The sequence below is a fragment of the Excalfactoria chinensis genome, chromosome 2 (assembly GCF_039878825.1).
Source record: "Excalfactoria chinensis isolate bCotChi1 chromosome 2, bCotChi1.hap2, whole genome shotgun sequence".
Taxonomy (NCBI): domain Eukaryota; kingdom Metazoa; phylum Chordata; class Aves; order Galliformes; family Phasianidae; genus Excalfactoria; species Excalfactoria chinensis.
The window spans coordinates 72,283,232-72,305,477 of NC_092826.1; the positions used below are offsets into that span (position 1 = coordinate 72,283,232).

Genomic DNA, 22,246 nt, shown 5'->3' on the forward strand with positions numbered 1-22,246 from the left:
GGTATTGACACTGGCCCTTGCAACAAGAAATGTGCTGATGTCTGCTAGAGCCCCTCTTTGGCCATCATGTACATGGCATGAGCTGGCTCATGTCTCAAGTGCAGTGTCAACCACAGAGCTGTATGATCTGATCCACTTCTGTTCTCAGAAGGGGCAACATCAGCCCTGCAAGCCACATTTTTAAAAACACAAACCACAGGGGACATAACACTTGTCACAAAGTATTGGCTCCCAAATTCTTCTGCTCCGTTGCCTCCATGCAGCCAGTCCAGTGCATGGAGTTGTCTGTAAGCAGACACCTCTAGGTACTGACTTTTGGGCTGACATTAGAACTGGACAGCTGAGCAGGTCCTCTGTAAACATCTCGAGGAGCTGAGGCTGGTTGTAGTTCTCTTGGCCAAGGAAGCTTTCACTTAATATTACTTAAATACTTAGCATTCAAACATTAGAACTTTACTGCATAATAGGTTGTCATATTACTGTGTAATAAAACCAGTTTTGGCAACGTAAATATTGATGACATTTTTACTTAGAACAATGACAATATTAACTATATTTTTAGGAAATAAAACACATTCCTTCTCCAGATTAGGGTAATTTCAATTAGAATTCAATGCAGCTTCTCTGTATTACCATCACCTGACTTTTGCAGGCTCAGTGAGGGTTTCAGGCATAGAAAGGTGTTTTGTCAGGTTCCTATTGGTAGCTTAATAAAATTGCGAATTACTGGAAACCATTGGAATAAATAAATCTTTAGATAGCTGGAGATCAGAAGTACCCTGAGCTTTGACAGTGCAGCCATCCAACACCAGGAACGCTATCAGAACTCAACAATCTGATGACAAGCACAGGAATGCACTATACCAACTGGAACTTAAGGCACACAGTTGAAATAGCATGGGGTGTGCAAACCACTCTGTAGTACTTTAAAGCAGCTGGAAAAAGGGATGCAGTTTCACAGTTCTTCTAAAGGAAAACAAACTCTACATTCTGATATTTGTCATGTCAGAAAGGCTAAAAATACCAGGAAATGTCTTTAAAAAAATACCCTAGAAATATTTAATATTTATGAACTATGTTTACAAGATCTGCAGTGACATACTTCTTATGCACTGACACCTGGGATAAATGTCTGTTTACACTTCTGCTGGGAAATTTACTTGTAAAAACATCTTGAGACACACAACACACTGCATGCAGTCTCCAAGTCATTCTCACATATAGACTACTACTGAACCTGCAGAGAACTAGAAGTAGCCTTGTTACAAAACAGTTCAGATTGTCACTTTAAGAATTTCAAACATGAAAAATTCCTAAAAAGGCTTTCTAATGCTTTTTGACCTTGTGAATACAATCCTAAATAATACTGGAATTTTTAAAAACATTTGACCTACTGAGATACACAGAGGTTCAGCTTAATCGTAGATATTTCCAAATATGTGTTGAGTAGCTTCAAAACAAAATTCTCGGAAATAATAATTAGAAATGCAAAATGACTTTGCTTTGAAACTTTCATGCTTTCATTTCAAAATGAGTAATTCTTTTAGGTCATTCTAATCTTCCAATTCAGTGAACTAAGAAAGCTCGGTTGCTTCTACAGACCTACTTGTATATAACTCTTTTAATTTGCATGGCAAATTGAATGAAATATTAAAAGATTGGAAAATAGTTTTTACATACATTTGTCAATCCCCCATTCTTGCTGTTATTTCATAAAATGAGCATAAATTTGTGAAACAGTAATCTGGTGCCACAGTATGATCCCCAGATGAAACATGGATAAGAAAGAAAAAGGAAAGTTCTCTTCCAAAGTTAAAGACAGACAAATGGTAAAAAGGAATATGTTCTACATTGCTGTACAAATGCAAGAGGAAAGCAGAGTCATTGTTTTCTGGAAAAGAAAAGAAACTATATGATATCATTTAGTCTTCCATGTGGCCTACATGTGAAAAAACAGCAACACTGAATGCTGTATATCGCTATTAATGTATAATTTAAAATTGTGTTGTATTAAAAACAAGTGAGAAAATACCCCTCAAGACAAAGAGCTCTGACAGCAAATGTGTGATATCCTTATATGATTACTCTCTTAAATATTACTAGAAAATTCACCTTGGTATTCTAAGATTAATAAATATGTAATGAGTACAGGTCATGTGCTATTCCACATGTATTATGGATAGTTTAGACAATAAATAGTTGAAAATTAGAAGATGCATTCTTTAAATCTGTTTTAAAGATGTATTCTAATGTTTGAAATGCATACCATGATTAAGTGTTAACATGCTTTGCAGAACTGTATAAGAGTTGTAGAACTACCTGGGAATTTGTGAAAACAACTAATTTACAGTCAGTGGAAAAAAAAAAAAAAAAAGTAAAATCAGAACTGATGTGAACGTCAGTAGCAATAAAAATTCATAGAACCTCATGAAACCAGTAAAAAAATATGCTCCTGGTCATTTTTTCAACTGTACTTTCAGTACTGCTACATAGAATCACAAAATTCTTACTAGTTGAAGAATCCCATTCCTCCTAAAAACTATGGAGGGCTTTTTCAGATATCCTAACTCAGGAAATAGGATTTTCTTCAAGGTTTATTTACTTATGTACACAGGTAACATTATATTTCTTGTGTATTTGGAGAAACAAAGTGCTGAACAGCAGAAAGAGTAACAATAACCTGGAAGTTCTGGATGGTTTCCATCTCTTATACTGCAGTAGTAATTCATTGTCAAAAGAGAGTACAAAAAAGGGTATAGGAGATTGAAGAGAAAAACAGCCATGGAGAAGAGTTAGGTTCTGAGTTGCCTGTACTCATAAATCTATCTAAGAGCTTGAGTTTATCTATTTCTGCATGTCAGAATACAGCTGCAGTTCTGTAACTCTGATGTTGTTTTACACAAAAAGTGAAATCTTGACACATTCTCTTTAGAATAAGACATTTTAAAATTGTCATGAGAAAAAGCTATTAATTCACCACTGTAGACTTTCAGTAGATAGCATTTGATAGAACATCAAATCATCATTTGCAGAACGCATATTGGAACACACTGGACCCTTTAGCTGCTTAACTGTAAAAATACAAGGTAGCTCAGGTATCAGGAGCCTCATTTTTTTCAAATGTCAGAAAGCAAATGCTTATCAAAGTATCAAACAGTTAAGATTAAATATTGGCACTAAGGGTTATAATTCAATACAACGTTTTATTTCTCTAGTTAGGATGAGACAGAATGCAGTACAGATGTGCATATGTTACAGATTAGGTACACGAAGCATGCCAGTGGTTTATCTTGATGATGAAAATGAAAGTATCTCTATCAGTAAAAGCAGTAGCAGATAAACTTTATGACAGGGATTAATTACTTGATAGCATAACGTACAGGGAAAGGACAGAATGTGTGTGACCTGTTAGACTTCATGCTAGTCATGTGGAAGGACTGTCACACTCTTGCACATACACCTGCCTTTTACCAACTGTATTGAGACAGATGTGGCTGCAACATCATAAATTTAGGAGCACATCAGCTTTAGGTTATTCTGAAAACCTCACCTGAATTTGTGAATTTCTGCCTTAACATTGGAGTGATTAAAAAGTAATGGTGAAAAACACATCTCTCAGAAGGCCTATGTGATATTTTCACTTCACAAGTACATGGTACCATTTGTAGTAGTACCATTCCAGTAGTTCTGGTAAGGACATCATACATACTCCCAAATATTTGTTTTTCCCCCTTACCATTACAGTACAGACAAGCAGACCTCTCTTACAACACATAAAACAATTATTTAAGAATTCTGAGGCATCGTTCCACTACATAAGTTAACATCTTACCAACACCAATGACTACAATATATCCTTCTCATGTCAGCCAAGGCATACATGGCTCTAAAAGTACTTTCCAAGTATTTCACATGTAATCCACTTTTAGAAGGAAACAGGAAAAAAATAGTATTTCCTCAATTAAAATACCTGAACTTTTTAAAGAAGAGTAAAATCAGACATTGATGACCAAATCAGTTGCTTTTAGAATCTAAAGCATTTCTGCTGTCTCAGTATGCTCTGCTGTTCTGCAGCACGGCTGCAGCATTCTTCTTAATTTTAAGGTCACAGCTTATTATGGGTTTCTTTTATACCTCCATTATGTCAACCATGTTTTATGTGCATTATGTCTTTTTAAACTTCACAGAGAACAAAATAACATACAGATTAATTTTGGCCACTCATAGACACAAAAATATAGGTATTTCAATATTTCTATGGCATAGCTATGACCCAGAAAATTATAGCTAAGAGTGATACAATGCTTAGCTCTACACTACATGCTGTTGAAATCACCAACAAAGAAATACCTCATTCTTAACACCTAGAAATTTGAACCATTTACTTGTTAGATCTATTCTGAGCAAGCACTGGGATTTTTTCCCCTTGTATGCATTTTTCTTTCTATTTTGATGATCAAAATCACTGCTCTCTGGAGCCCAGATAAAAAGCAATACTGAAGTTGATAACTCTGGCCAGAAAAAAAAAAAAAAAAAAAAAGGGAAGGGGAGGGGAGGGAAGGGAGAGGATGGGAAGGGAAGGGGAAATCTGCCTTTGTATGACATCCCTCTGTTCCTTATTTATGTTTATTCATAAACTGTAAAACTTATTAAATAAGCAAGCCTTGATATGAATAAAATACTGAAGTTACAAAATACAGAATCTAAAATTAAACGTGTCTAAATATGGTCTAGAATCATAGAATGGCTTTGGTTGGAAGGGTCCTCAAGAATCATCAAGCTCTAACTCCCCGTCACAGGCAGTGCCACCAACCTCCATATTTAATATTAGAGCCGGCTGCCCAGGGCCCCATTCAACCTGGCCTTCAACACCTCCAGAGACGGGATATCCACAACCTCTCTGTGCAGCCTGCTCCAGCACCTCACCACTCTCTCTGCAAAGAACTTCCCCCTGACATCCAAACTAAATCTTCCCTTCTTTAACTTAAAACCATTTCCCCCTGTCCTGCCATCAGCTACCTTTGTAAAGAGTTGACGCCCCTCCTGTTCATAGGCTCACTTTAGGTAGCGGAAGGCTGTAATGATGTCACCACACAGACTTCTCTTTTCCAGGCTGAACAAGCCCAGTTCCCTCAGCCTGTCTTCTGCTTAGATATCTTGCAACTTACTAATAAATAAATAAATAAATAAATAAATAAATAAATAAATAAAATCATATTTTGTATTATTATTTCACAGCTGAATCCATACCTGTTAAAATAAAAATCCAGGTCTACATATCCACAACATTACATTTGAATGTAATCATTACTCAGGAATTCATTTTCTATCTGAATTTTTACATAGTTTAACAATCCGGTGTGTTGATTTTGCTCAAAGTTCCAGATTTGTAAAATATACAAAGTAAAATTTCATCTTAATCCCAAGTAAAATAATAAAATATATTTTTTTTTAAAAACATAGGTTAGAAAGAGCACTGGGCTTTCATTGTAATTACTGAAACGGTATGGAATTCTTGTATAGCTGGAAGCTGAATCAGGCTCTTTTGTTAATGAGCATATGAAGTACCTATACATTTCTTCAGGGCATTATGCACACACACAATTCCTAGAATTCTGCCTATAGTTGCTCAAACTATTTTCAAATCCACTGAAATCAAAGTAAAAGAAAATACTGGAACATCTTATGTTGCTGACTTTCTATAAATTGGTAATATCTTCAAAACAAAGCTACAGGAAACCAATATGACATTCCTCTCGCAAAATTTCAATATGAAAATAATACTAAAAATAGGGAAACTGTGAAATCTCAGACACCTGGCACATCTCTTGGCATGCATACTTAATAAGAGGTGACTTCGCAGCTCTCACAGTCCACCAGTCTTTCAGGTAGAGGCTGGATACAGATCACTTTATTTACAGGAAAGAAAGTAATAATGATGAATCATAGAATCATAGAATCACCAAGGCTGGAAAAGACCTCCATGATCATCCAGTCCAATTGTCCACCAATATTCCCCACTAAACCATGTCCCTTAGTAAAACACCTAAACATTTCTTGAATGCTTCCAGGAATGGTGACTCAACCACTTCTCAGGGCAGCCTTTTCCAGAGCCTGATCACTCTTTCAGAGAATAAATTTTTCCTAATATCCAACTTGAATCTCTGCTGGTGCAGCTTGGGGCCATTCCCTCTAGTCCTATTTCTAATTGTGTGGGAGAAGAGGCTGACAACCACCTCACTGAAATCTCATTTGAGGAAGTTGCAGAGAGCCATAAGATCTCCCCAGAGCCTCCTCTTCTTCAGAATAAACAACTGCATCTCCCTCAGCCACTCCACACAAGACTTGTGCTCCAGACCCCTCATGATCTTTGTTGCCCTTTTATAGACATGCTACAGGACCTCAGTGTCTTTCTGGTAAGGAGGAGCCCATAATGGAACACAGTACTCAAGCTGTGAACATGTCAGTCTTTGTAATTTAGGTCTGAGAGTAAGACAGTGCAAAGCCATGCAACTACAAAAAACAATGCTATGAAGTGGATTTTAATAAGCCATACACATTCCTCCTCACATACATAAAGAATGACAACACAGTTAATGTCTTAACTCACTAAAGTCATCATGCTTTGGCCTTTTAATGACCATTAAATCTTTAGCCTGTTTTAAGCTGTGAGCTGCTTCCCAACTTTTTGTTCAATATTTTTCCTATTCTTCAAATTTAATTGTTTCCTGACTCCTTCACAAACATATAAAAAAGAGGTTTTTCCAAGGTGAATTCCCCTCAGGTCCTTTGTACATGCACTCTCATTTGTGCTGCATCAGTTCTGGAAATACTGATGCATTAAGAAGCAAGCTTTGAAATGAATATTCCCTCTGAACATTAAACTCTCTTATCACATATGCTGCAGCATTTAAGATCTCTTTCAGTTTTCACTGTTTTAAAGAATACACCTGTAAAACAGAGAAGTAGCTTTAAATGATGTGTTTATACACAACAGCTACAGCACAGATACTAAGGACATGAATAAAACCAGCCATAGCAAAATGCAGTAAACCCATAGCTTTTTTTCTACCTGGTGTTGTTCAGATGCCTAACAATACAATCTGTATAAAAGAGATTGACTGTGAAAAGTTGCTGCAGCCTGTAAGAAACACCAATGAGAAAAGTTGTGTCCCAGATAATATCTTTCTCAGAAACTATTTACTGTAACAAAATGGAGAAGCAGGTGATGTTCCCTCCTGAATGCTCAGCGGAAGCCAATCTTCTGTTCTATGGTGGTTGAATGCTTATTTCCTGCTTCTTAAGTGAATGCTCAGACCATTACTCTCTTCAAGGAGGAAGCTGATCTGTTTTATATAGGGTCATGAAATATTCATCAGGCCAAAAAGAGGGAGAAGTGAGAAAGATTAAGAAAGGCTCTCTGGACTGATGGTTAAAACAAGGGTGGTATTCAAAGCTTCCCATTAAAAAATAAATAAATAAATAAATAAAATAAAATAAAATAATAATAATAATAATAAAAGCTACATCTCCAACATATTGTGCAAGTTTTCTACCTACCTCACTGCAGTCAAAGACAGATGACCTCTCCTCCAGCCAAATTTTGCATGGAATATAACACTGAACTCTGAAAATGTCACTGACTGACTTCCAAAGAAGAATTAAGTATATCTACTTTATGAATTCTGACAGTGCTTAAGCATTAATTGGCATCTGGCTGCTCAGCAGAGTAAAGTTCAGACAGTTCTGTGCACAAGCACATTGCAGGAAGGCTTAGGTGACATTTTAGGAACACATGGAAAAATTTCATAGTTTTTTTTTTTTTTTTTTTTTTTTTTTTTTTCAGGTTTAGGCAGGTGCTAAGAAACTACATTTGGAATCAGTGAAATAAATCTGTATGGACATATAACCATTCATGGCATATCCCAGATCACCTACTGCCACAGTGAGGAATCTGAACTGTGTCTGATCTGGTGAGCTCCTGAGATCCTGCTCCAATGCCTGGCCACATTTCCAAAACATACTGGTTCACATCTCTAATGCATACCAGCAAATTTTAGTTCAGTGCTGTTTTAGGCTTTAGGCTCAATTTTTTAATTGCTGTTTGGGAGCCTGCCTAGGGTTTTCAAAATCATTTACATGGCCAGCACTTAGAGAACAAAAACAACAAAGAAAAAAGAAAGAAAGTTGCCCATAAAGCTTTTTCATTTACATGATACAGTTACAAATCTTGTGTGAGAATGTGCAGGTAAAAAACTCTTATTTATGAGATCTTACTATCAAGTCCAAGAACTCTACAGCTGATAAGAGCAGTACAGGCACAGTGCACACTGTGCATGCAAGTCAGTAAACACTCAAACCATAAAACACATTAGCAATATGGGCAGGGAGGCTCATAATGACTTTAACATGGCCAGTCTGGGTAAGAGTAACAATGGATATGAACCAGCAGGACATCTACACAAGGCAGCAGTTGACTTATTGCCCTGAAGTCCCTTGCAACAGACTGCCATAAAATCTACCCTATCAGGACTGTTACTGTCCACTTGTGACCCCAAAGTATATTGATAAAGGTGGCTAAATATATATATAGAGTATCCAGGTTGCAGTATAGCCATTACTGAACTTCCACAACTTCAGCCCAGCAGCAGACCAGTAGGATGTGCTGGTGTGGCTTTCATCCCATATCTTTCCTTTAAATGAACAGTTCAAATACCTCCTCTTGCTGTGCTGTGACCCAAAGTAAGTACTCCTGTTTTAAAGCTTACCAGTTAAAATTACCAGCTTCATGTAGATTTAGGAATTTAAGGAGCTGATATCTTGCTACCATCTTTCCATTCAGGCAAGTAGTTCAACCTCTCACCACCTTTTAGGTCACTTATGAAAAACATCCTTTGGGAAATAGCAGAATTTGCTTTTGTTTATTTGTCATAAAGAAAAGCTGAAAAGGGAAATCATTATTTCTTTCTGCTGTAGCAGTTCCAACACTCTAGTGTCTGATCTGGGTTGTGGCAAATAAAAGCAGTAATTTACATATATTCAGAAACTCCTCCTCCTCCATTAATGTAGATGTCCCCTCCTTATTCCACTAGTAGTACTGCTACTAAAGCTACCGAACACAGTTCTTCAAGGTATCACATTAAACCATCATTTTTTTTCTTCGCAATTAGGGGAAGGTTTTTTTTTTTTTTATTATTTTTATTTTTTTATTTTTTTTTGTTTGTTTGCTTTTATTTATTTATTTATTTATTTATTCTGGCTGATCTTTTGAAGGCACATGGGATCATCAGCTATTTAAACTGTGAGGTTCTACGTCCCACTGGATTATGCTCAGTGATTAATTGTGCACAAGCATTTAAGACTTGTGAATGTGATTCATTCCGAATCACAAGCAAGAACTATGAAAGAGCCCAGAACTATCAAACATCTGCTAAAAATGATCTGATGTTGTTTGGCTTGGAATTCAGGGATTAAGTGAGATGGAGTGGAAGCAGGAAGAAAAAGTAGATGAATTTGGAGTTACTGAACCAGAGAAGAAACAAGTGGGGCTGATAATTCGAGCATCTGTGTCTCTATCTTGTCTTGCAAGACTATAAATTACAATCTTGAGCATATGAACCTCCAGGCATATTTCTCATCTGAATTGTCTCAAAACTGGAAAATATTGATTACTGTGGGCCTACTGATAAAAGGTCAGCAGAAATAAAGGAGACCCAGAGGCAAGCAGTGGAAATAATTGAGATAATAAAAGTTTTCCACATGGAATTTTAAAGATTACATCTGTTTAAGACAGGGCATGATAGAGATGTATACTGTAGATCAGACTGTATTAAAAATAAACTATTTCTATCCATTTTTTATCTTCCAGACAAAATCAGACATGTCAAAAAAATAGGAAAGGAAATATTTTGCAGAATTACATGATCAATTTAGAGAGTATGCAGTCACTAGAACTAACCAAATAGGGATGGGAGAAGTATCTGACGTGCATGTGAACCATAATAATAGCCCTTTTAAACAGAGTTAAAAAATAAATAAGTTGTGTCTGGATATAACTCTCCCCATAAAAAAACAATGACATGATAATCTATATAAATCTGTGTTTAACTTACTTCTAGATTCTCGTTCTAGTCATTTAGAGAGGCAGGATGGTAATAGGCTTCTAATTTGAACTTCCTATGGTTGAACAACACAGAAAACCAAGCCACATAAAAATGTTACATTTCAAATAAATTAGGATAGTACTTTAGAATGGAACTGGTTGTAAAACTGTTACATGGTTTACTAAAAGGAATAAACATAAATGGAATATAACAGAATAACAGAATCACTTATGTTGGTTCAATGTACCTGCCATGAGCAGAATTGTCACTCACCAGATCAGGCTGTCCAGGACCCCGTCTAACCTGGCACTAAATGCCTCTGGGGATGAGGAACCCACAGCTTCTCTGGGAAGCCTGTGCCAATGCCTCACTACCCTCTGAGTAAAGAATTTCTTCCTAACATCTAATCTAAATCTCATCTTTTTTAGATTAAAACCATTCCCCCTTGTACTAACACCACCAGACCACATAAGGAGTTTGTCTCCCTCCTACTTCTAAGATTCCCTCAAGAACTGGAAGGTGACAATATAGTCTCCTGAAAGTCTTCTCAAGGATGAACAAGTCAGGCTCCCTCAATTTTTCTTTATAAGAGAAGTCTAGATCTTTGATTGCCTTTGTGGCCCTCTTCAGACAATGCCAAGGAGACTACGCTCCCTCAGATAAATGAGGACCTTCAAGTCCTCCACAGAGCTGCTCTCAGTGAGATCTTCACCCTGTCTGTACACATACCTGGGATTGCTTCAAATCAAATGACTGCAATGCCTTGAACTTGGACTTGATGAACCTTACTAGGTTTCCATGGGCCCACGTTTCAAGCCTGTCTGGGTCCTTCTGGTGTCCCATCCATCTATTATGTCAACTGCATCACTCAGCTTGGTTTTGTCCCCAAACTTGCTCAGGGTGTGCTCAATCCCACTGTGTATGTCTGCGATAAAGAACATGAGCCTCAAGATAGACCCCCTGGGAGGACACTACTTGTCACTGACCTGAGCCATTGATCACAACCCTCTGGCTAAAATTATCCAACCAATTCTTTATCCACTGAATGTCCACCCTTCAAACCCATATCTCTTCAATTTAGAGGTAAGAATGTGATATGGCATCATGACAAAAGCTGTGCAGAAGTCCAGATAGATGACATAAGTTACTTTTCCTTTGTTCAGCTATGCTGTCACTCTATCACAGAAGTCCACCACATTGGTCAGGCACTATCTGTCCTTAGAAAAACTGTGCAGGCTGTCTCAGATCACCTCAACATCTCACATGTACCTTAACATGTCTTCTAGAAGGATCTTCTCCATGATCTTCCCATACACAAACATGAAGTTCACTGGTCTGTAGTTTCCCAGATCTTCCTTTCTCCCTTTCTTAGAAATGGGAGTGGTGCTTCGTTTTTTCCAGTTACTGAAGACTTCGTCTCACAGACAATATTTTTCAAATAAGATGGAGAGTGTCTTGGCAATCCGAATAAGCCAGTTCCTTCAGGACCCTGGGATATATGTTGTCTAACTCAGTGGACATATACACACTTAGTCTCTTGAGGTACTCTCTGACTTATTCTGCTCTTACAGTGAGAGTGATTTTGCTCCCCCAATCCGTCTAGAGGCTCAGGGATACAAGAGGCATGGGAAGCTTGGAAGCCTGGCTGCCAGCGAAGATTAAGGCAATGAACTTGTTGAGTCCCTCTGCCTTCTCCATGTCTGATACTGCCATATCTCCCTTCTCATTTATCAGAGGGAGTATGCTCTCCTTGGTCTGAGTCTTCTGTCCAGTATACACGTAGAACCCCTTTTTGTTATTTTTCACATCCCTCACAAAGTTTAGTTCCATCTGTACTTTGGCTTTCTTGATCTCATCACAGTGTCCAGACAATATCCATGAATATAAATGATATAATAGCAGATATTCTTCAACTCTAGATTTCCTGACCTGCTCATTATGTGATTGACCACTGCTATTTCTATTATCCTCCTCAGGATTTCTATCCACAAAACATTTTTTTCTCATTGTTCTATTAAAGCCAGATTGTCACAAACACTTTTCTTATCACTCTGGGCCTTCCTAGGATTACATTTAATTTGCCACATGGAGTTATTTCGGCACACAGAATTAAAGCCCTTAATCTTATTTGGTTTGGTGACTCTCATTTGCTGAGCAAGCTTGGAGACTATTTTACCTTCTGTTTTGCCCTACTCAAGAACTAATGATGCCTTGATTGAGTCACAGTCCATCAATGACTGGTTTCTTAGGCCACTTATCTTGGTATAGAATATAATTCATGTCTGCTTTAACTATTATATTTTTATATTTATATGCAATTATTATGATTTTATAATAGTATGTTATATACTAATATGGGGAAGAAGAATGCTAGATTTACATATGCTCATGTCCATATAAAATATTCCAAAAATGCATTTTAAATCTAGTTTGTTTCCATTACTTGCAGTTTCTTTGTAAAAAGATTGCTAGGACATGAGTACTCGTCATCAATGAAGACCTACCCTGTGACAGTGAAGTTTTGCACTTCTTCCTCTGTGAAAAAAAAATAAATATATCTGAACTAATAAGAAAAAAAAATAGCTCAGTCTTTAAAGAAAAATGATGTTCCTAGCCATGCAGGCAGCAACTTGAAAAGCAGCTTTTATAAAACACCTTTAAGGTTTACAGTCACTCAGTGGCTAGGAAAAGTAATGCTTTTAAAATAACTTTAATGTTTAAAACCAATTGGTGGCCAAAAGAACGGGTCTTGCTGAAAAGATATTTTAAAAAAGATATTTCTGTGGTAGAGAAAAAAGCAACTTCTTTTTAATTTTTAACATTTATAGTTGATCAGTGGCTACTGAATCAACAATCAATACAACATGTTTTACGTTTAGACATTCCATGTGCCTGTCTAGAAACAATTCTTGCATTTCTCAGTGCTACACTAAAACACTTTTCCTTCTGTGATAGTGTCACTAACAAAAAATAACTCATAATCCTAACAACACAATATGCAATATATTCTAAACCCAGAGAGGATTATGCAAACCACAGTGCAGTACTAATTATTACTAAGCTTCTCAGTGTATACTAAAAGAACTAACGTGATTCAGTATCATAAAAATAACCAACATAGATTCAGAGTAATTCAGAGTAAAACCAGGTAGCTCAGTTTTAATAATAATACAATAACAGTACTGGCTGAGTAACCTGTCTACATCAAAAGACTTGGCTGTGATCGAATATTATTTACTTACAATCCTAAACTGGCACAGTGTCACAGTGTGGATAGCAGTGTATTGGTTTTATCTGTTGGGAAATCATTTTTTGATTTTGACTATCTCTAGTTCAAAACAATAAAGTCTGGATATACAAGAAGTGAGACTCAAATGCTTCGCATGAATTCAGCACCGATACTAGTAGTTTGGATGTTTGAAACAAATATGCAGAAAAACAAGAAAAATATATTTAGCACTTTAATCTTAACAACAATAGCTTCTAATACATTTTGCTGTGTGAGTTCCTGTAAGGTCATATCCTTCAGAACTTTCCTTCTACAAAATTCTCCTGGCTAAAAAAATTTGCCAGTTTCCTTGTTTTGCTGAAAAATTCCAACAGCCAGTGTGTGAAATAAAACTCACAGCCAGTATTACTACAGTCAAAATCCTTTACCCTTAATTCTCTGAATTATTTTCTTTCTTTCTTTTGATCTAAAATGGTTTTGTCTGTAAGGTTTTTTACAGTAGTAGTATCTGGCTAGGTTTCATAGTGATATATCATAATGTCAAGAAACACTTTTGTTTCAAAAGCTTTTATTGCTTACCAGTAATTTTCTCTCAGTGTCTCAGTACAGTGTATTTTTTGGTGGTTTTGTTGTTCTTGTTGTTTGTAAGTTATTTTTGTGTTTGTGTGTGTGTGAGATGCCCTTTTTATACAGGGAAGAGTCTTCATACCTTCCTTTCCTTCTGCTTATTTCTTAAAACTCACATTTGTTTACAAAGGCTACAGAACATACTGATCATTGGTGCAGCAGATATTTTTATCCATAACAATAAAAATAATCACAAAGACATGAACTGAATTAACAAAGCAGTTCTAAACAAGATATGCTGAAACATCAACTGCATTGAGCAAAATGACATTTGATGTGACTGGCTGTGTGTCAAGAATTTCTATGAAAAGCTGTTGGCATGAAGAGAACACCAGAACTGTCCCAGGTGTTGAACAGGTTGGTAGACCTGTATCAGCCTGAACCAATGAAGTACCATGAGGAGGCCTTCATGAGGCCCCAGTGAAGTCCCACCTTTGAGTAGTACACCCAGGCCTCGGGTTCCCTGCACAAGATGTGGAGCTGTTAGATAGGGACCAGAGGAGGGTTATGAGGATGATCATAAGAGGGGGACACCTCTCTCATGTGGAAGGTCTGAGAGTGCTGGGCTTGTTTAGCTTGCAGAAAGCTCTTGGGAGACTACACTGTGGCTTCCAGTACTTGAAGGGAGCTTATAAATAGGAGGGGACCTATTTTTTTATGTAGTCTAATAGTGAAAATAAATGGGGAAAGGCTTCAAACTAAAATAAGGACGATTTCAGTTAAATATTAGGAAGAAATTAATTACCCAGAGGGCAGTAAGGCACTGGAACAGGCTGCCCACAGAACCTGTGGGTACCCCATCCCTAGAAGCTTCCAAGGCCAGGATGGCTGGGGCCTTGATCGGGTATGGCAGCCCTGCTAATGGAAGGGAATTTACAACTAGATGGTCTTTAAGGTCCTTTCCGATCTAAGCTATTCTATGATTCTATGAGTTATTACATGACTGTAATATGTTATGAGTGTTGCGAAAGTAAGCCACTCTTTACAAAACCTTTTAAAACTGCTAAGTGAATCACTGAGTGTATATACATATTATTTGCATAGAAAAACAGCATTTAGATTTTCATAAAGCTTTGAGCAAGGTTCTAAAGACTTATTTATAAATAAATAAATAACAATGAAAATAGCAGCAATGATAACAGTAATAATTTAATAGAGAAAACAAAATTGAGTGCACTTCTATTTTGAATATCTCATCCAATTCCCATCACTGTCTTTGAAGACTTTGAAACACCAGAAAAAAAGCATAGAGATCATAGTGGAGATGGTAAAGCTGTAGACAGAAGCTGCACAGATTGTACCACCACATATCTCCCCATGATACTGCATAATTCCACTTAAATACCTTTCTGGCATCTACAAATTCCACAAGTAATATATTCCACAGTAGGCTGAATACAATTCCAAAAGTGCTTGAAAATGCACTTCCAGAATTTATACAAATGGAAGGACCACCTACATGTCTCATAGCCCTTCCTCCTATAACTCGGCCTAGATGTAGCAGAAATGCTAACTCACGGACTGAAACAGCAGCTGAGCACCTGGTGGGAAGGTAGGGGAGCTCAGGTACATTCAGTGCACCTGAGTGGAAGGGGCAGAGCTAGGATCCACCCGTTCCCAGACTTCATTTACAGACTGGCAGTAGAGGTAAAGGTATCTTGCTGGAGATTTCTGCCTACCTGGGGCCTTCCAAAAGTAAGTGAATTTTCTTCCTTTGTGTCTATGACTGCTGCATGTGGGCTTGTCCTCATTTGTTCCAGCCAAAGACTTTGCCATCCAACTGCTACTGCTGTGTTTTCCATCACATTACAGCACTACACCAGGGTAAGCTCCTAGCCACACACAGGCAGGCAAACCAGTCAAACCAGTGTGCAAGCTCCTGAATTTCTCTTTGCTCACCAGTTCACTGGGGTAATTTTCTACAGGTTAATATTCTTTTACATTAAACTACTGGGTACATGGGAAAGGTATGAAACTAAATTGTCTGGGAAGGAACACATGGTATCTTTATCTTAGGGAATTACTGAGCTTAGTATAACCCCACCTGTAAGCATAGATGAATAATGGCAGCACCTCAGAAAACAAATTTTGGCAGAAATTAAAAGTTTGTCATGTGTGCTACATTGTTAATAATATGATCAATTGATATATGTCTACTCGGTGAAAGAAATGCAGATATTTCTGTACATATTCTTAAATACGAAAAATATATTTAGCTCTTTCCGTGAGTGTGAATGCTGGTACGCTACAGTTCTGATTCATCTGGACTTGAAGTTTCAATAAAGGCATAGCCTTAATGTAAACCTGCCCTGTATTTGCATTCTTTCAAGAGGTCTGTTGCAAAAGCAGCTGGAATAGCCACCAGAATCAGCAACAAATAAAGTTACATTTAAGTATAACATATTTTTCTAACTTTCAAATGAAGAAGTTACCTTCCCCTTCCCAGTCTTCATACATGGAGATTTCCATTTCTGGTTTGCGTTACGCTTTGGTATTCACATTATTTCAAGATAACATTTTCAGTTAAGGATGGTTAAAAATCAAACCAATACCAGACGTAAGGAGGAAAAAACAAACAAATAAACAAATTCTAGCACTTAAGCTCTTGTAAGTTGCTTATCGTTCTTGTTGTTAAGAACAAAAAACATAGTAATTTATATTCTTAAAATATTAGTTCCACTCCATCTGTTGAGTTTCTCTGTAAGGAACTTTACATCATTGTTCCTTCTAAAATAAATACTCTGTCATAAAGTATTCTTAGCTCCTTGCTCCAATGGCTACGTGAGCAACAGTAGTCTGAATAGTCTGAAAATTATCTCATCTTTAGTAAATTCTAAAATATGAGCACTATCTTAATATCTATATCTATATTTTAGGGAGTGGTATTGATTAAAGGGAAAAACTAATCAACCAATTAAAAAGAAGAAAAAAACAAACTAACACAAACCAGAAACCAATTATAAAAAAAACAACACACCTCATTCTACATACAGTGTAGAGTCAAATTTTCACCTAAAACATGTATAGACAATAATGCAGTTATTAGAAAATGTGCTGTATCCAAATGTCTCATCATAGTATCTCTAAATGTTATCTACATTCAGAAAACCTGATATCAGGGTCCTAGGAATTTTTATATCTTTTGCTATCAGCAGGGTACAGTATTTTATTATAGCTTTAGGTCTAGAGCTCTGAATCTGGGAATGAATGCTAAGGTATATTTTCAGCTACCAAAACTTCAGTGACAGCAATTAATTGATGTTATAAAACTGGGAACAGCATAGCTATGAAAATTTCAAAACTGTGTAAGGGCTCTAAAGGACACCTTATTTCACAAGACTTTCCAGCTCTGTAAATTCCTCTTCCACCACTTCAGAGTGTGGAACTTAAAAGGTGTTTTGTACATTTCACTTCACTGCAGTGCCCAAATGAAATATATACTCTGTATTTACACTGGGTGTTGTCTTGAGAATTTTACTTGCTGCTTCTCTCTGAACTTTGTCTATATTCTGCTCATCATCACCAGTTAACTTGCCGTCTACTTGGCTCTTCTGAAGCCCCATCTGGAGTACTGCATCCAGGCCTAGATCCCCCAGTACAAGAAAGAACTCTTGGAACGAGTCCAGAAGAGGACTGCTGAGATGATCAGAGGGCTAGAGCACCCCTCCTGTGAGAAAAGGTTGAGGGAACTGGGCTTGTTTAGCTTGGAGGAGAGAGAAGGCTCCACTGAGACATCATTGTGGCCCTCCAATACTTGAAGAGAGTGTATGAACAGGAGGGGAATTAATGTTTATGCATGCGGATAGTGATAGGACAAGGGGGAATGGTTTTAAATTGATACGGGGAGGTTTAGGTTAGATATTAGGAAGAAGGTTTTCACTCAGAGGGTGGTGATGCACTGGAACAGGTTGCCCAAGGAAGTTGTGGATGCCCCATCCCTGGGAGGCATTCGAGGCCAGGCTTGATGTGGCTCTGGGCAGCCTGTTCCAGTGGATGGTGACTCTGCATATAGCAGCGGGGTTGAAACTAGATGACCATTGTGGTCCTTTTCAACCCAGGCCATTCTATGATGATTTAGCATAAGCTTCTATGAAATGCAGTTAATCTTGGCATGTGAGTATCATGCAACAATAAAAGACAGTAAGCCATTGGTCATCAGAGCCTGTCACAACAATGACTAGAAAGGGTGAAAATGAATCATGTTGTAGCATGTTTTCCACAGAAGACAATGTTCACGAGTGCAGTTCATAATAGGCACTGTTGCAAAAATATAGTAAGTGAAGTTTAAAATATCTGGGACTTCAAAACTGATGACTGAAAAATTGAAGTATAAAAATCAGGAAGTGTTTATTAGTACTTTTGCCAAAGCAACCATATGCTGCACTAGCTAAAAAAATCAAAGTAATTTTCTATGTTATCCTCAGGCAATAGTAGATCTAGGCAACTAAGTAGTACTGATAATGGGAAGCAGTACTGCTTAGCAGTACTAATTCTCTGAAAAATTTGAACTTGTGTGTAGTAGCAAGAGCAGAGACAAGAGAGCACATGAAAGAGGGAAGACCTGGATCTGAGAAGGCACTGTCTATCACCTCATGCATCACAGAAGGCATTTTTCTGTATTTTTGCTGCAAGACAACCCAACAGCAAAATCAGTTATCTACTTTAGTAACCACTAAATTGGAGTTTAGGTCTCCATTTAGAGCACTTTTTCAGTCAATTTTCATCCATCTTTAATTTCTGCTATGGAGGAAAATAAACTGTTACGAGTAAATCTTTTAGAGGTAGTGAATGTGCCTGAATAACGTGGAGGTCAAGAGGATGTAGTCTTGCTATAGCATTTGCTGTTGCATTTCCAAGGGAAAATACACTGAAATCTATTTATTTAAAATTGATGTCTGCAGGTTGCATAACAGTCATCTATATCTCATTCTTGCACCTCTCAGTCAATGTAAAAGCCATAGTGTATGGCATACCTTGAAAAGAATTCCCCTAGAAATCAAACTATGATTAGTATTTTACCTAACATCCGCAGATTATAGAATCATAGAATGTTTTGGTTTCGAAGGGACCTTCAAGATCATCTAGTTCCAACCCCCCTGCTGTAGGCAGAGACACCTCCCACTAGACCAGGTTGCTCAAAGACCCATCCAGCCTGGCCTTGAATCATTCCAGGGATGGGGCATCCACAACCTCACTGGGCAACCTGTTCCAGTGCCTCACCATCCTTACAGTAAGGAACTTCTTCCTAAATTTACCCTCATCCAGTTTAAAGCTATTTCCCTTGTCCTGTCATAACCATGCCCTTACAAGAAGTCCCTCCTCAGCTTTCTCGTAGGTCTCTTTTGTGGTGCTGGAAAGATGCTATATGGTCTTTTTGGAGACTTCTCTTCTTTAGGCTGAAGATACCCAGCTCTCTCAGCCTGAACTCATAAGGGAGGTGTTCTAGCCCTCTGTTCATCTTTGTGGCCCTCCTCTAGACCTGCAACAGCTTCATGTCCTTCTTATGTTTGGGGCTCCAGAACTGGAAGCAATACTCCAGGTGAGCTCTCAAGAGCAGAGTAGAAAGGCTGAATTGCCTCCCTTGACTTGCTGGTCACACTTCTCTTGATGCAGCCTAAGATACGGTTAGCCTTCTGAGCTGCAAGTGGACCTTGACAGCTCATGTTGAGTCTTTCATTAACTGACACCCCAAAAATCCTTCTCCTCATGGCTACTCTCAAGCCATTCTCTGCTCAACCTTTATCTATGCTTGGGATTGCCTTGAACCCAGATGCATGGCTTTGCACTTGTCTTTATTACACTTTATGAGGTTGTTGTAGGCTCACCCCTCAAGCATGTCCAGGTCTTTCTGGATGGCATCCTTTCCCTCTAGTGCATTGTCACGGGTTAACCCATACCTGTACCACTCAGCATGGTGTCACCTTAAAATTTGTTGTGAGTGCACTTGATCCCACCGTTCACATTGCCTACAAAGATTTTAAATAACACTGGTCCCAGTGCTGATCCCTGAGGAGTGCCATTTGTTACTGGTCTCTACTTGGACACTGATTGCAACTCTGAGTATGATTGCCCAGACATCCATCCTTATCCAGTGGGTAGTCTATCTATCAAATCTGTTTTTCTCCAATTTGGTGAACAGGATGTCATTTAGGACATTGACAAATGCTTTGTACAAGTCAATATCTTGAATAATAGGTTTTCAAGACCTCAGCTAAGTCTTGATGGTTCTCCTCCAATTCTCTTTTTCATCGTCACTGCCAGGTGATGGCAATCATTAATTTCAGCATCTATGAGGTAACAGGATAAAGAATTCTGCCTCATGTCATAACTATGGGATTATGTAAATACTAGTAGTTGTGCAGCAGCATAGACAGGAACAATAAATGGCAAGACATTTCACAGCAAATAACGAACATGAACTAGGAAGAAAAAGGAACACACTTCATCACATGCAATATCAGGTCTGGGAGTATAGAATCTCTGAAAGTTAGAGTATATGCCATGAGTACCATTTCTTCTCATGTCTACAGGAATTAAAAGTTATAAGGACTCATTTGTGTAGGACAATAACTTTTTAGACAAGCAAATAAAGCAAAAAATGGAACTGCAATATGCATATTTCTAAGTACAAAGTGAGATATTTCTAACCATCTTTTTTAAGATGTATTTTCATTTCATCCTTCCCTTTCTCTCCTCAGCAGGAAATGCATATTTAGACAATTAAGTTATCAAGTGTTATGCAATTAGTTATCAAGAGTTTAAAGCTTCTTACCCACGGGAGACATTTCTGGTACACTGGCAATGTAAGGCCCATCCAGAAACTTTGGCTCATTATCATTAATGTCCTGCACTTTGATGATGAACTCTGATTCAGGCTCTAGTGGCTTCTTGGTGTCAACATCCACAGCCTGTGCCCGGAGTGTGTAGAAAGGTTTTTCTTCTCGATCTAGGCTCCTTATGGCATGAATGTCTCCTGTGGTCTCATCAATAGTAAAAACAGTGCCAGCACCATCTCCTGAAAGGGTATATTTAACTGTGCCCACTCCCTTGTCCAAGTCAGAATGAAGCTTGAGAACAAAAAGAGAAAAGGGAGGAAAGAAACATTAATCACTTTTTCTAGGCTTGAAAGTAATTATTATTTTCCTCTTATGTAAAATAAAAGGTGTTAGAGGAACCAATTTCCTATGTCTTTAAGTGCACAGTGAAAATACAGGTAGAATGTTAATATTTTTAGCTCTATCTGGTATCTAGGACAGGCAGCATTTCAAATTCTACCTGTTTTCTGCCATGAATGCCGCTCACTACAATAAATGCAATGAAAAAGGGCTTTGGTTTTGTTAGAAACCAAACCTAAGACCAATAATGGAAAAACACCAATAACTGCATCAAACAAATGTGAGATGACATGAAAGGGTGTCAAAATCCTTCACAGGCATTTGGCTTTCACAGAAACAGAAGAGAATCAGCTCATTTTCACACACAGCTTGTTGAAATGCTAAACAAACTCAAAGTCAAACCTGGCTTAACTAGGACAATGCACTGCTCCTCTATGATTATACATATGAAACAGAATTTAAAAGTACTACCTCTTTTCCACAAACATTAATTCATTTATTTCTATGCTTTCTAAGATACAGATAGTTTGAAGCTAGGCTTTCTCTTCCTTATTGGAAAAATACAAATAAAAATGTCAGTTCTAACTAAATCATTTTCATCTTCAATACCAATTTGCACATTCTCCGGCCTATTTGACTGTTAAATCTCTATTTCTACTTTGAGAAAATACTTAAAAATCTTCAAGAATTAGTGTTTGTCTTTTTGATCACTGTCTACTATAACATTATCTTTAACAGAAAATGTAGGCGTTTTTGCAGTAGAGATACGGTCCAACGAACATCTTTCTCAATGTCTTTATCTGATTCATGTTCATCCTTTAAATATAACTAGAAGTTCTGAATATGTACTCAAGGTTACATCACAGATGCTGAAATAGCTTTTAAAATACTCACCTGCTTGTTCCACCTAATGAGGTCTAAAGAGATTTGCTATAATGGACACAGGTTGGAATGGAGTTTTCAAGAGTGAATTCTCTTTAAGCAGATTATGGATATAGGCTTTATTTACATGATGTACTGCCCAAGGTGAAACACAATAAAGGAAACATGGGACATGAAATGAGATTATGTAGAGAATGAATTACTGAGAAACATAATGGTTTTGGTAATGGGGCAAGAAGCTAAGCTACAGAGAAAGAGGAAAAGGCAATTATTAACATTTATAGTTATTG

At 37.5% G+C, this 22,246-nt stretch overlaps 1 protein-coding gene across 5 annotated transcripts in view; it reads right to left on the reverse strand.

Annotated features, from left to right (window-relative positions):
• The window catches only part of CDH12 (cadherin 12), a 506,510-nt gene that overhangs the window by 91,562 nt on the left and 392,702 nt on the right, over positions 1-22,246 (reverse strand). For 4 of the 5 annotated variants that reach the window (XM_072327372.1, XM_072327373.1, XM_072327374.1 and 1 more), the window contains one exon: positions 20,732-21,026. The exons of the other annotated variant lie outside the window; for it this stretch is intronic. In XM_072327372.1, the coding sequence (XP_072183473.1) occupies positions 20,732-21,026 (295 nt within the window). The remainder of the gene's footprint in view (positions 1-20,731; positions 21,027-22,246) is intronic. 5 annotated transcript variants of the gene reach the window in all.